Consider the following 13,198-nt stretch of genomic DNA (forward strand, 5'->3'; position numbering starts at 1 on the left):
TCATTTTACATAAAGATTCCTCTGTCAGGGGCTTTTAAAATGTTTTATCACATTTATCTGAAGACTGATTTTCTGATTCTGCTTTAGATTTTTGTGTTCGTGAAAGTAAATCACTACTATACATACTATGAGGTCAAAAATTTCTAATGATGATCTATGATTAACAGCATTCATTTATATACCACTCATTAAAAGCAGCAACTATAAATGCACGTGTACACATACATTGTCACAGAAATATTCGGTACGCATGTACATTCATAGAGAGACATGCGACCTCGCACACATTCACATCTTTGCCAGGTGAAAATACAATTACAAGAAATACTTACCAGAAAAATGAATTTAATTTCATTTGGAGTAACGTCCAAAAAGACACAGATTTTGCAAGCCTGAGATTCTTTTTTGGGTTGTTTTGGGCCCTTTTTGCCTTTATTAGGTAATAGACCGTGAAATATGAGCCTGGAAATGAGAGGGAGGAGGTTTAAAGTCCTGCCTGCTCAGACATGAACAGGGGACTACCATCCCACAACCCTGGGCTAAACTGGTGTCCCATTTTGCTGAAACAATTTTATTATAGTATATTTATATTAAACACTAAGTATTTCAATAATCCTGAGAGCTCCCACAGGACACCTGCATGCTTTCAAGACTGTGTGTGCGCGCTCTTGTGTGTGTGTGTGTGTGCGTGTGTGATGGAAGCCATCACTGTCGTCACTTTATCTACCGTATACAAACAGAGTTGAGGAGTCGGGGCTTGTGTTGTGGGAAGGAGGCGCAGAGTGAGTCTGTGTAACTGCACATTACTTCCAGCCTAATTACCAGACCCCCCCGCTAGTCTGACTGAGAAGAGAGGAGGGGTCAACCCAGGGCACTCAGCAGCAGCGATCAGCCTCCCTCAGTGAGGTTTAATAATTGATAATATTGTCTTATAATAGACAGTAAATATATTTTATATTTATATATATATATATATATTCTCATGTTTTTAATCTTCTTAGACGTGAAGGCAGCACCTCATGTCTGTATTACCCTGTTTTTTCTTGATAACAGGTATGATAGCGCATACAGTGGATGCTTTCCTCCGTTACCATGGAGATAACGAGCGGAGAAAAGTGGGTTACTTGGTGTGAGTGAACGTAGAGGGTGGAGACAGGGAGGGGGATGGAAGGTAGAGGAGGAGACTCGTGGAGGCAGACGAGCTTATGGCACAGGTGGAGTGGAAGGGAATGCGTCTGGACGTCAGAGGCATCATAGTGGCTCCGAGCGATGACCCGGGACCAAGTCTGTGGTTTAAAACGCCACTGCAGAGGCAGACTGAGCTGCTTCTTTTGGTCATGAGAATGACTCAGAGCGGGTAATGTTGGGCAATGTCGGACTCACAATGCAATATTCACAATGCAGTGCTCAAGAATTTCCCTTCAGGGATAAATAAAGGAATTCTGATTCTGATTCAGAGTTTTTGAACAACATTTGTAGTTTGTTGATTAGTTGAGTGGAAGAAAATAAATGGCAACAGTATTAACAATCAGTTTTATTTATTATCACTATTTTATGGACTTAAGAATAATCCACCCATCAAATGAATTGTTGTCTTATTGGCTCCACTGAAAGGCTAAATGAAAAACACATTTTTTCTTTACCTGATTGCTAATGAATTACTTCATTTTTGTTAAATGAACTGATTGATTGAAATTCTGAATACTTTAACCTTAAACCCTTCTTCCGTGCTGTTGGCAGTAGCTAACTATAAGGCGTGTCTATTGCATTCATTCAGCATTATAAGGCATAGTTTTCATTTTGTGTTTTATGATCCTCTTAATTGTTTGTAAACAAAACCATGCTACACACTCTCTCTTTCACTATAAGACCTTAATGAGCCCATCGTTAGCATTATTAAAAGCATCCTGGTGAAACAGACAAATTCTGGATACAAGAAAAGTCCACCCTCTGTGTGTGTGTGTGTGTGTGTGTGCTGGAACTTTCAAGTTTCCACATCACAATCAACGTCCATATTAGTTCTGATCCTGCTAGTATCTGTATCTGTTAAACTCATATTTCTGAGATCAGTCTGCATAGTGAAGCTCAGAGATCCAACGAAATCTCAGTAATCAAAATACATTTTTGATTTGTCCCCTTTTTAATTTCCACGTGACAAAAATGGTCCTTATCTCTGCTCTTGTGTTTGTGTGTGAGCTCCAAACATCTTCTGAACCTCCTCTGAATGAACATCTTCTGAATTTTTTTGTTTTGTTTTGCAGACACATTCAGAACATGAGCGAGATCAAGACAGATGTGGGTAAGGCCAGAGCCTGGGTTCGCCTCTCTATGGAGAAGAAGCTGCTTTCCAGACACCTGAAGCAGTTGCTTTCAGACCACGAGTTAACCAAGTGAGCAAAACAACACGAAAGTCAAACTCTGCTGTCAGTCTGAGAGCCACATACGACAACAACTCTTAAAGATCACTGAGTATCTTTTCCCACCTCTGGCATCTTCTTATCTTGACCTCTTTTCTGTATTTGTGGAGGAATGTCTGTCTCATATGAAATTAAGATGATGTGTGATCTGCCCCATTTATTATACATTAACTCTTTTGACATCGCAAAGCATCATGCTTTGGTCCACCGCTGCATAAATAATTCACAGCCTTCTTCATAATTGATATCTGAGTGGTGAACTGGGTCAGGGGGATTTCTGTCTGCCTTATGTGACCTTATGTTATTGTTTGTTCTACTTCGTATCAAACAGTATTCGCTGTGTCATCTATTTGCCTTAAAATTAATTTATCATCTTCTGTGCTGCCGCTCCTAAGGAATCTTTTACTGTTAGGCAACTTGCAGACATCCTTTTAATTTTGTTGGTATAAGCGCTACAATCTACTTTTGCACGTTTCTCAAACAACCTGTTTCTTCCTTTCAGAAAACTGTACAAGCGATACGCCTTCCTCCGCTGTGATGACGAGAAGGAGCAGTTTCTCTACCACCTCCTGTCCTTTAATGCTGTGGATTACTTCTGTTTCACCAACGTCTTTACGACCATCAGTGGGTGTCATTTCGATGCCAAAAGCCCAACAACACTGCCAATAACCTAAATGGTTTCTTTAAATGTTTTTTGTATAACATTTCTGTCCTCCTCCTGTCTTCCAGTGATTCCCTACCATGTGGTGGTTGTTCCCAGTAAGAAGCTTGGTGGCTCCATGTTCACAGCCAACCCTTGGGTGTGTGTTTCTGGTGAGCTGGCAGAGACCGGAGTCCTGCAGGTTCCCAGAAATACTCTGGAGATCACCTTTGAGGTTGGTGTCACCTCCAAGGACGACTCCACTTGATTTCAACTTGGGTTGTAGTTTAAGTCACCTTTTCTGATACCGGTGGACTAACCACAGCAACTTCTGCAGTCAGGGCACATGGTGATGTTATTACAGTCTAATTTAACAGGCAGGAAACACAAGTGATTAAAAGAAAAGAAGGCAAACAGGTTGTAATTTCATTTTTTGTAATTTCAATTTCATTTCAGGTCCGATTTACCTTCAAACAAAGCAGGTAAATCGGACCTGAATGTCATTAATACCACGCAAAAACGATAAGCCATCGTAGACGTTGTTCTGTAAACTGTTCACTTTTGTTTCCTCATTTAAAGAAGCTTGGTAAAGTGGTTGAAAGGTGAAAAGGAGTTTGATGCCTCTTCCACTCTCTCACTCTCAGTGCCAGAACCTGGGCAAGCTGACTACAGTGCAAATGGGACATGATAACACAGGGCTCTACGCAAAGTGGCTGGTGGAGTGTGTTTTGGTCCGCAACGAGATCACCGGGCACACTTACAAGTGAGCATGTCGTTAAAGAGAAGTTTGCCTGCTATGATTTTGTGTTGACCACATGAACAAAAAAAAAAAAAAGAACAAAATGTGTTTGCTGTGCAGGTTTCCATGTGGCCGGTGGTTGGGGAAGGGCGTGGATGATGGCAGTCTAGAGAGGATCCTAGTGGGGGAGCTGATGACCCCCAGCACAGAGAACGATGAAAGGATGTGCCGCACGCCCCCGATGCAGCAGTCCCCGGGGATGATGAGGAGGTTTGTTACGATCTCGCCAAACAGCAAACCAAGTAAGTTAGTCTACTGCATACCCAAAATAAAAATCCAAAATAATAGTTGCGTGTAGACATTTTGTTATATTCCTCTTCGGGCTGAGATTCAACTGTTAATGCAGTAAGCATGGGACGGCAGCGTTCTACCTTCACTGCTAAAAATGCTTGCCTTTTGCTTCTCATCCAGAGTTAAACACGGGTCAGATCCAGGAGGGAGTGGGAGAGGCCATCAATGGGATTGTGAAGCATTTCCACAAGCCGGAAAAAGAGGTGAGAGACAACAGTCTAGACAGGCCCCAACATGTAGTTCTATTATTCATCACAAATGAAGAACAGCAGCTTTCTTCTCCGGTGGTCCCCAGGCCCCTTGGTAACTTATGAGCTATGAGGTACAGCTAAAACATTTAAAAACAAAAAAAAAAAAAAGGAGAATTCTTGCTTGCTTTCTATCATTTACATTGTTTTGGATTTTTTCTTTCTGACTCATAATATAATATTGATAATATTAATATTATAATATAAATAATGTGTCTGTTCTGAAGGCACTAATGTAAAGCACCAGTGCTGCTAATTATTACTTATTAAGGCACACGGAGCCATGTCTGCAATTCAAAGGAGAGGCCTGTTGAAGATTTTTAAAGTACATTGTGACTTATCTGTTGATTACAGGTTGTAGGAATGATTCCTTGTGTAGTTAAAGTACAAAGGTTTTTTTTTTTTTTAATAAGGAAACCCCCTCCACTTCTGCTCCACCTGCTTGTGGTGCTGACAGAACAATGAAGAGAGGCTGTTAAGAATAAAATTTGTCCCTAAAACTGGAATGTATTGTTGTTGTCACAGAGAGCAAGTCTGTAACTGCAGGATTTGTAAATCTGACTTCATGCCTAAATGCCTCGTGCTAATAGCTGCAAAAATATTTTTTTACATTATCCGATAAATTAAGACTTGAGATTTAGATTTAGCACACTTAGTAACTGCTGTCTTCATAATGATTTATTACTCAGAAGTTGTCATGTCCAGTATTTTCTGCACAGGCTCCATAAAACCTTCGCACCTTAGTTCTCTTTTTCTGCAAGATGCTGGGAAGTTAAGTTATTATTTTAATGGGATGAGGGGATTTGAAAAGCTTCTAAGAACTGTATCTAAACAGTGCTCCATTTAATTTACCATTTGTGAGAAAACCTTATAATCAGTAACTAACCGCATGCATTTTCCTGTTGTTCTGGTGCTCCACAGAGAGGCAGTCTGACCCTTCTCCTCTGTGGGGAGTATGGCCTCGTCTGGGCTCTGGAGCAAGTTTTCCAGCATGGTTTCAAATCACCCCGACTCTTTAAGAATGTCTTCATCTGGGACTTCTTGGGTAAAGACTTTTAATGTCATTACTCCCTCATATTACTTAAACCCTTAAAGTGATTTTCCATCCAAAATCTAGATGTTGTGACTATCAACCGCTCACACCCCTTAGAGTTAAAATGGAAAAATGGAATTATTTTTTTTTTCTTTATGAAGACCAGCAGCTGTGGTCTCTTACTCATGTATTTTATCACTCATTCATGCCTGGTGTGTCTGTTTGAAGGACTAGTTAACCCAAAATCTTATGTGTTCATCAGATCTTCATAATACAATGTAATCAATGTAAACTGTTTTGTTGCTTTAACAGAAAAGTCACAAGTGTACTTTGAAAGTGCGGAGCAGAGGGAGGTGACTCCAGATGAAAACTGGCAAACCAGAGTGCGCCACTTCTGCCGCTTCATGCGTGCCATCAACAACACGTCCAGAAACATCGGCAAGGACGGGAAGTTCCAGATGCTCGTCTGCCTGGGTGCAAGGTGTGTAATCTCTATATCTACATCATAACCCCTGAACATACAACCATCAATCAAGTGTAAGCCACCAGGATACAAATCAGTCCTTCCTGCAGAAATGTCTTTGGCTGAGACACCAAATCCCTGTGCTTTGTGGATGCGCCACGATGCACCGAGTCAGGTTCAAACGATTTCTCCTCTGAGGATTCTAGAAGTATCAGATATTTTATTGGTTTCCATCAGTTCCTCCTCCCTATTGAAGGGTGTAAGTGCATAGTGATGCGGTGATTTGTATGTTGATATACACCTGTGTTTTTATCCTTTCCTAATTATGACTCCTCAGTACAAAACAGTAGTGCTGCTACACTTAAATTATCGAATATTTGGTTGATAGAAATATTTTTGCAAACAGTGTTGATGACAGATAGTTAATGTTATTTATCAAGTAAAAAACTTGCACTTATTCCTGATTCTCAAATATGAGGATTTGCTACTTTTCTCTATTTCATGTAAATTTAATATCTGTGGGTTATGACTGCTGGTTGGACAAAGTAGGGGTTTTCACTGTTTCCTGACATTTTATTGACAAAACAACTAATCAGTCATTTCAAAATAACACAAATTGAGAGAGCTTAATCGATAATAAAAATAATCTTTAATTGTAGACGTACACAGTAATGCACACTAACGTGCACAGTTGACATTGAGCCTGTTTAGAGGAAGACTTTTTTTTTTTACTGTAATGCAATGTACCATATGAGAAACTTGAAGTAATTGCTGATGGTCTCTAGTGTTTAACCGCTGTGTTCCCTCCACTTGTGTTTGTGACTTTTTCTCTCAGAGACCATTTGCTGCATCACTGGATCGCTCTGCTAGCAGACTGTCCAATCACTGCTCAGATGTATGAGGACACTGCACTGATTAAGGACCGATCATTGGTAAACTCTCTGATCAGAGTACTGCAGACTCTGCAGGAGTTCAACATCACCCTGGAGGCTTCACTTGTCAAAGGTGTTGGAATCTAAGCCAAACCAACTTCCCACCAGTTGTACCAGACTAGGAAGATCACCGGGGACCACTAAAAATAATAACTGAACCTTTTATATGCAGGAACTGACTTGAACAAAGGACATTTTCTGGCTTATATTAAAGCTACTGTTACATTCGCCATATATTAAGTGCAATGAGCCTTTCAAGATATGTTGTTATTTTTATCCTCAATGATGTTGCCATTAGATGTTAAAGATATGTTTTCTATTATGAACCATGATTTTCACATTATTGACCTACTTGTGGTATAATGTTTTATTGAAAGCTAAATATTTTAGTTGTTATTGTGAACTGCTGACAATGGCTATATTTAAGGGAAAGTGAGGATCAGAACAGTTAATATATTTTCAGAGAAAAACAGTATTATTTTGTTAAATCAGTCAAGTTGCTTGCTCTGTTGTCAACTCAGAGTCCAATGTCATTATGCAGAGCTTAAAGCAAATGATGTAGAAGTATGCTTTATAAGTATGTGTATGACAGGGGGTTTGTAGTGTGGGAGATGATTCACCTACATAGAAATAATAAAAAAAAGGCTGTTACATTTGTCCCCTTTCCCTGAGAAATGTACCAGTATGCAGATCTTTTACATGGAATACCTTGAACAGGAAAAAACGATCCTTCTTGCATGATAATAAGACTGTTGGGCTCAAGCCTGTATCCAGTGACGGACAGTTTATTCAGTTGGATAAATTAAAATAGCCCAAGCCTTTGGTTTGTATTCCAGACACAAGTCCTCAAAGAGATGCTTGACTTGGCTTTGTGTGCAAAGCGGATCACAACGACAACCTTCATGTAAATACCTCCCACCACTCGTTTCCTTTACAACTTCCCATCCCTTACACTACATCTGTCCTCATATCTGAGCAAAAAGAGTGATGACCTGTGTAAACTCCTGGTGAAACTCCACATGAGGAGCAAAAGAACAGCTCTTTCCCTCCACCTGATTTTGTCATAATGGTTTCTTGCTATGCAACTCAAAAGAGGGAAAATTTGACCCCATGCAAACTCCACATCGGGGTGTCGTGAGGTATTTCCGGGCCCCCTCCTCTGTTACATACATTGAACTTTATCATGCAGAACAAGAGATTTGATATGTGAAGGACTTCATTTCTGTGCCAACATCTGGAATGACCATGTTGTACTCGTCTGTGTACGACCCACACGTGAGCATCTTGGGAGATATATATTTTTGTTTTCCAATACTGTTGTACATTTATTGACATAGCTGTGTAATGTAGTGTTTACTAAGTGAGCAACAGTGTACAGTGTAAAAATATATTAAGAATAAAGCATCTGTAATGCATTAAAGTGGACTTTATTGTATTAGCGTTAACCGGTTGTACATTAATAGCAGTAGATCATTTGCTTAATGTACTTTCTCAAGGTACAAAATATAGTTCACTTAAAAAAAACAACACTGGTTTCAACTTATTAAATATTTACTGGTGTTATTAGCCTTCAATGTTGGTAAACTGATTGCCTTTGGCTTCTGGACTTTTGGTCAGACAAAAGCAACTTCAATATGTGATCTTGGATTTTGGTAAATTATGATTTATTTAATATTCTCACACGTTTTATAGACCAAATGATGAGAATAATGTGCACATTAACGGATTAGAAAAATAATTGTTTGGTTCTAAACTGTTCATGGCCAGTTTCTGCTCTGCTTTGTTTGTATTAAAAACAAAATAGCCCAAAATGTTTAAATTGCAACTCTGAACTGCCCTACTAATAGTAGTTTAAAAGTAGCACAGCAGCGATTTAACTATATTAACGTTAATAAGCTGTTCGTCCATAGATTCATGTTCTCTGCTTTATGTGAGTCTCGGCCGAGAAAATGTCAACAAACTTTTCGCGCCATTGTAAAAGAGCTGTTTTTCTTCAAAGCCTTGAGCCTGGTGGTCTATGGGATTTTGAGTTTTGAAAGGAGGCCGTTAACAACTGTGACGGCACAGATCTCCCGCTCGTTCACTACGCCTCCCATCATTCATGTCTGCTGATGGGCACGTGAGGATAGCAACGATTGGTTGAACCTAAGTTCAAACTCAACGGCTGCACTCCTTATATGGTCATGTACGCTCAGCCCTTTCATTACAGCTTTTTATGATAATGATATTCTAATGAACAGCTGTATGCGCTAGTAGTACGAGCATGCGCAGTGCGTGAAAAGAATACGGCGAAGATTCAAAGTTTTTGTTCAGTAAGTGCATTGTTATTTCTCTCGTACAAAAATGACTTTTGTGATTTTTTACCTATTTGTAATGTGTGAATATACTGATCGTAATGTGGTGTAATCGTTACCTGACGTGTTCGTTTCCAGTTGTTGCGAGCTAAATGTAAAAAGACTAACCGACTCGACAATGGGATAACGTGGAAGTGAACGAGAGCGTGGCGTGGTAATGGTAGCAGACTCGGCTAGCTAGCATGCTAACAGCTAACAACAATAAGCCCTAACATTATTTGGCGCTCTAGCGGGCAAAAGTTACAATTTAAGGGAAGGATGGGTTCGTCGCAACTTTCTACGTTTTATTAATTACTGACAACATACGTGAATTGTACTAAGTTGATAACTGCGTTTTTAAGACACGCGTGTTACACATAGTTATACGAATAGCCCGGTAGCTTTTTGTTTCTTCACTTCTGAAAGCGCCGCTGCCCGCTTTTTGTTTCGACTTCTCGTTGCAAACAAATCCTCAGCTGAACAAAGTCTTGCTTCAGCTATTGCCATTGTCTTGATGCCAGGAAATCCCCAAACATTTCCAGTTTGTTGTCCAGAGCTGAGAAAAGTAACATTGACATCAAACAACGTTAGTAAAACGCTATGTTGTGGGTGTTACGTTTCTGTGATTTGCGTAACGTTAAACGCGTGGGGTGTTTGAAAGTTTAGTGTCTTGCGTCCGTTTCTACTGCATCGAATTGCGAATAAGTTGGTTCTTATGTTGTGGTTTTTGAAAACACGACCAATATCGTCGGTTTATAACAATGCTGTAATGTCAGCGTTGTCTGTTTTTGGTGTTTTGTTGTTCCCGCGACTTGGCTTTAAATTCCAGCGGTATTTGGGAAGTGTTGTTTTAGCCTAAGTTAGTTTCGCTTTTTTTCGGTTGTTTGTGCACCGTGTATGGAAGAAACGTTTACCTAACAAGTAAGTTTTATACAGGATATTCTAAAGTTATCGGTTAGGAAGGGCTTTCTTATATTTCTGTATGTGTGTGCGTGTAGGGACCGCCCCCCTTTCAACAGTAGAAAGCACAACTGTCTGCAGACATCCACGGCGCTCGTTGCAGGGACTGGGACAATTACCGATCTTTGTTTTACGTTTTTCAGGTTTTTTTGCAATAACACTGAACAAGGAAAAGACTATGTTTGGCTTTCACAAGTCAAAGATCTACCGGAGTAACGACGGCTGTTGCATCTGCAAGACCAAGTCCTCCAGTTCACGCTTCACAGACAGCAGTCGATATGAAGAGACGTTCAGGCTCTGTTTCGGGTAAAAATTCTCATTCATTCATTCATGTTGTGCGTTTGTAGTTTTAATCTGCGTGTATTTCTTCTTATGTGCGTGTGATTAGAGATTGAACTAATGCCTCTGAACTAAAAGACACTTATCACGCTATTCTCTTGCTCCATTCGTTTTTTTAAGGCTGTCAGAGGATCGCGTTGGAGACATTTGCAATGCCTGTGTGTTACTGGTGAAGAGGTGGAAGAAGTTGCCTCATGGCTCCAAGAAGAACTGGAACCATGTAAGTGATGTCTGATCGCAGTAGTGAGAATCATATTTGTCTTATTGTCCTGTTGCGGCTTTAAATGACGTGATGTCTTTGTCTGACCCGACTAAGGTGGTGGATGCCAGAGCTGGGCCAGGCTTCAAGGTGACAAAACCAAAGAAGATCAAGAACAGTGATGGCAAGAAGAAAAGCAAGCTTAAGAAGCTTCACAAGTTAAAGAGACAAAGTAAGTTGTTTTGAAACATTAACTTTTGAGTTGCATGTTTTGAGACATTTTGGAATGAGTCAGGAAAGGAATATGTGTTGACTTAAAGTAAGTGTGTAACATGCTCAAGAATTTTTGTAATGTCATGGTCACACACATGCAGCTTCAGTTATTAGGTTTGGTGTGACTGTTTAGCAGCATCTTGTGGCACTTCGGGTTAGGACACGCGGTATAACTACAGTCTCGAGGTTCGCATTGAGACTGAAAGAAACAGCTAATTTTCAGACACCTAATTGCCAACAGATGGTTGATAAATTGTTTACTTTTCTTAATTGTAAAGATGTCAAAAATCCACAGATTCGAGCCTCTTTAGTCTGAATATTTGCTTGGCCTTCATTTGAATGTAAACTGACATTTTATAGGGCAAAAAATTAAAGGAAAATAAAGCAGATTAATTGATAATGAACATACTTAGTAGGTGCTGCCCTAGTTTGAGTGTTAGTTGACCTACTTTCATTCTACTTCGTATTTATTAATAGCTAAACATTTCCAAAATATTAGAACTGGTGATGTATTTCCCATTTTATCATTGTCACTGTTGTGCCTAATAAATCATGGTTAAGAAGGAATTATTAAAAACAATTTGCTAATTTTTAAGTGTTTGTTTTGTTTTCCAAGCAGACTCTGATGCCCACAGCACAACCTCCAGTGCGTCTCCTGCGCAGTCACCCAGTTACAGCAACCAGTCAGATGACGGCTCGGACATTGAGTCCAAACAAAGGCGCTCAAATCCCTCCATCTTCTCTTTCCTGGACCGTTCATACTGGAAAAGGTAAGCTACTGCTCAGGTTGAACAGCTTTGGGTTTGCGGGACAAATTTCTTGAAACATTTTTGTGACGTTTTAATATAGATAATTATTTATTTTGTCTGTGTGGGGTATTTTTTTCTCTCCCTGTAGGCAAAAAGTGTGCTGTGGCATTGTCTACAAGGGGCGCTTTGGAGAGGTGATTATTGACCCTCGACTCTTCAAGCCCTGCTGCAGTTCCAAAAAACAGAAGACTCTGACGTCCTCACAAGTGGCCGGACACCTTCCAGAGACGCTTCCTCCGCAGCTCCCGGCAGACGTGAAAGAAAACTGGTGATTGCTTTTATTGACCCATTGACTCCCCCTGTAGGGTTATCCATGGCATCCGCCTGGAATTGTCTCCAGTGGCAGACCTCCCCTTACCACTCCTCCAGTTAAATCTATTAGTTAGATGTTTCATTTCCATGTAATGTTCTTTTTTTTATATATGGGTATTTTTTAAAATTTTTGTATAGAGTAAATTTTCTCTCTCCCTCTCTCTTTCTTTTTTTTAAAAAATAGAAAAACAAAGAAAAAACGTACGGGCATTAGTGTTATTTATAGGATGAGAAAGAAAATTTTGTTGAGGCTCCGTTTCTGATTCTGATTTATTTTTGGTTATTTTGTACTGAGTGATCAACATTGTGTAAATAATTTGTCACCTTTTTGTACTTATCAGGACTGTTCTATTTTTTTATTTTCACAATTTGTTCATTTGTAATTGTGTTTATGAAAAACACCAGCTATTCTAATGCCAGCTTTTTGTGTGTGTTGGAGTGGCTCTTCAACATGTTGCTGCGATGTTTTGTCTCATCTCTTTGCTCCATATGTGCAAGTATGAGAGTCTGTAGGATTTTTAATGCACAAATGGCTGTTGGCTACACCAGGGATCATTAATACAACTGTTCTCTATGAATTTAATGAGCTTTTAATATGTGCGTGTGTGTGTGTGTATAGATGAGAATGAATAATCTCTGATATTTTTCACAGCTTAAGCATGCCACAGGTTTGAAATGCTCCATGCATGCAGTACATTCCTCTGCCTTCTGCAATGAACACGTGATAGAAGTGATTTTTTTATTTATTTCTTTTGTACAGCCACCAATGAATTGACAATGCATGTTGTAAAGCAAGTGTTTTTAAAATGGGTTTTGTAAATACACATCGTTTTGGCTCTGGATACATCTGAACCTTTTTAAATTACAAAATGGCAAACCACTACTTCTGTTAAATGTTTTTGCGTATCTGAAGGGTGCTGAAATGTGTACTTTAATGGTAACCAATTTCTAACCAAGTTTTAGCATTGTCACGCTAATTTTCTCAGACGCGTTTCTCTACAGGCGTGCCATGCTATAGCCAATGATCTGTTCAGAAATATGTGTAAACGTGCAGGGAAAACTAGCTGCTTAATTGCAGCATCAGTGAGCTGCGATATTCCTTATCTGTTTGATTGATAATAGCATGCAATGGTCAGAAGCTGAACATACG

The 13,198-nt window shown here is 39.6% G+C and overlaps 2 protein-coding genes across 6 annotated transcripts in view; both read left to right on the forward strand.

Moving 5' to 3' along the window:
- The window catches only part of dennd5a (DENN/MADD domain containing 5A), a 33,766-nt gene extending 26,226 nt beyond the window's left edge, over positions 1-7,540 (forward strand). For all 4 annotated transcript variants that reach the window (XM_046387999.1, XM_046387990.1, XM_046387972.1 and 1 more), the window contains 9 exons: positions 2,262-2,390; positions 2,920-3,041; positions 3,147-3,292; positions 3,702-3,820; positions 3,917-4,098; positions 4,268-4,350; positions 5,317-5,440; positions 5,741-5,909; positions 6,727-7,540. In XM_046387999.1, the coding sequence (XP_046243955.1) occupies positions 2,262-2,390; positions 2,920-3,041; positions 3,147-3,292; positions 3,702-3,820; positions 3,917-4,098; positions 4,268-4,350; positions 5,317-5,440; positions 5,741-5,909; positions 6,727-6,910 (1,258 nt within the window). In that variant the 3' untranslated portion in view covers positions 6,911-7,540. The remainder of the gene's footprint in view (positions 1-2,261; positions 2,391-2,919; positions 3,042-3,146; positions 3,293-3,701; positions 3,821-3,916; positions 4,099-4,267; positions 4,351-5,316; positions 5,441-5,740; positions 5,910-6,726) is intronic.
- Positions 7,541-9,015: 1,475 nt separating this feature from the next.
- Positions 9,016-12,931, forward strand: sinhcafl (SIN3-HDAC complex associated factor, like). Of its 2 annotated transcripts, none has more exons than XM_046388051.1 (6): positions 9,016-9,137; positions 10,261-10,422; positions 10,576-10,675; positions 10,772-10,886; positions 11,547-11,697; positions 11,825-12,931. In XM_046388051.1, exons 2-6 carry the CDS (start codon positions 10,295-10,297, stop codon positions 12,006-12,008), a joined length of 678 nt encoding a protein of 225 aa, XP_046244007.1. In that variant the 5' UTR covers positions 9,016-9,137; positions 10,261-10,294; the 3' UTR covers positions 12,009-12,931. The 2 variants fall into 2 exon arrangements, with proteins under 2 accessions (XP_046244007.1, XP_046244006.1); XM_046388050.1 differs by having other exon boundaries at positions 9,018-9,136; positions 10,262-10,422; positions 11,544-11,697.
- The last annotated feature ends 267 nt before the right edge of the window (positions 12,932-13,198 follow it).

This window comes from Scatophagus argus, chromosome 1 (assembly GCF_020382885.2).
Source record: "Scatophagus argus isolate fScaArg1 chromosome 1, fScaArg1.pri, whole genome shotgun sequence".
In the NCBI taxonomy this organism is placed as follows: domain Eukaryota; kingdom Metazoa; phylum Chordata; class Actinopteri; family Scatophagidae; genus Scatophagus; species Scatophagus argus.

Excerpts from the sequence above, each read along its gene's own strand:
- sinhcafl (XM_046388050.1), top strand. The coding sequence starts at position 10,295 with ATGTTTGGCTTTCACAAGTCAAAGATCTACCGGAGTAACGACGGCTGT. Across the intron at positions 10,423-10,575 it reads ACGTTCAGGCTCTGTTTCGG|GCTGTCAGAGGATCGCGTTG; the intron begins GTAAAAATTCTC and ends CGTTTTTTTAAG. Across the intron at positions 11,698-11,824 it reads GACCGTTCATACTGGAAAAG|GCAAAAAGTGTGCTGTGGCA; the intron begins GTAAGCTACTGC and ends CTCTCCCTGTAG.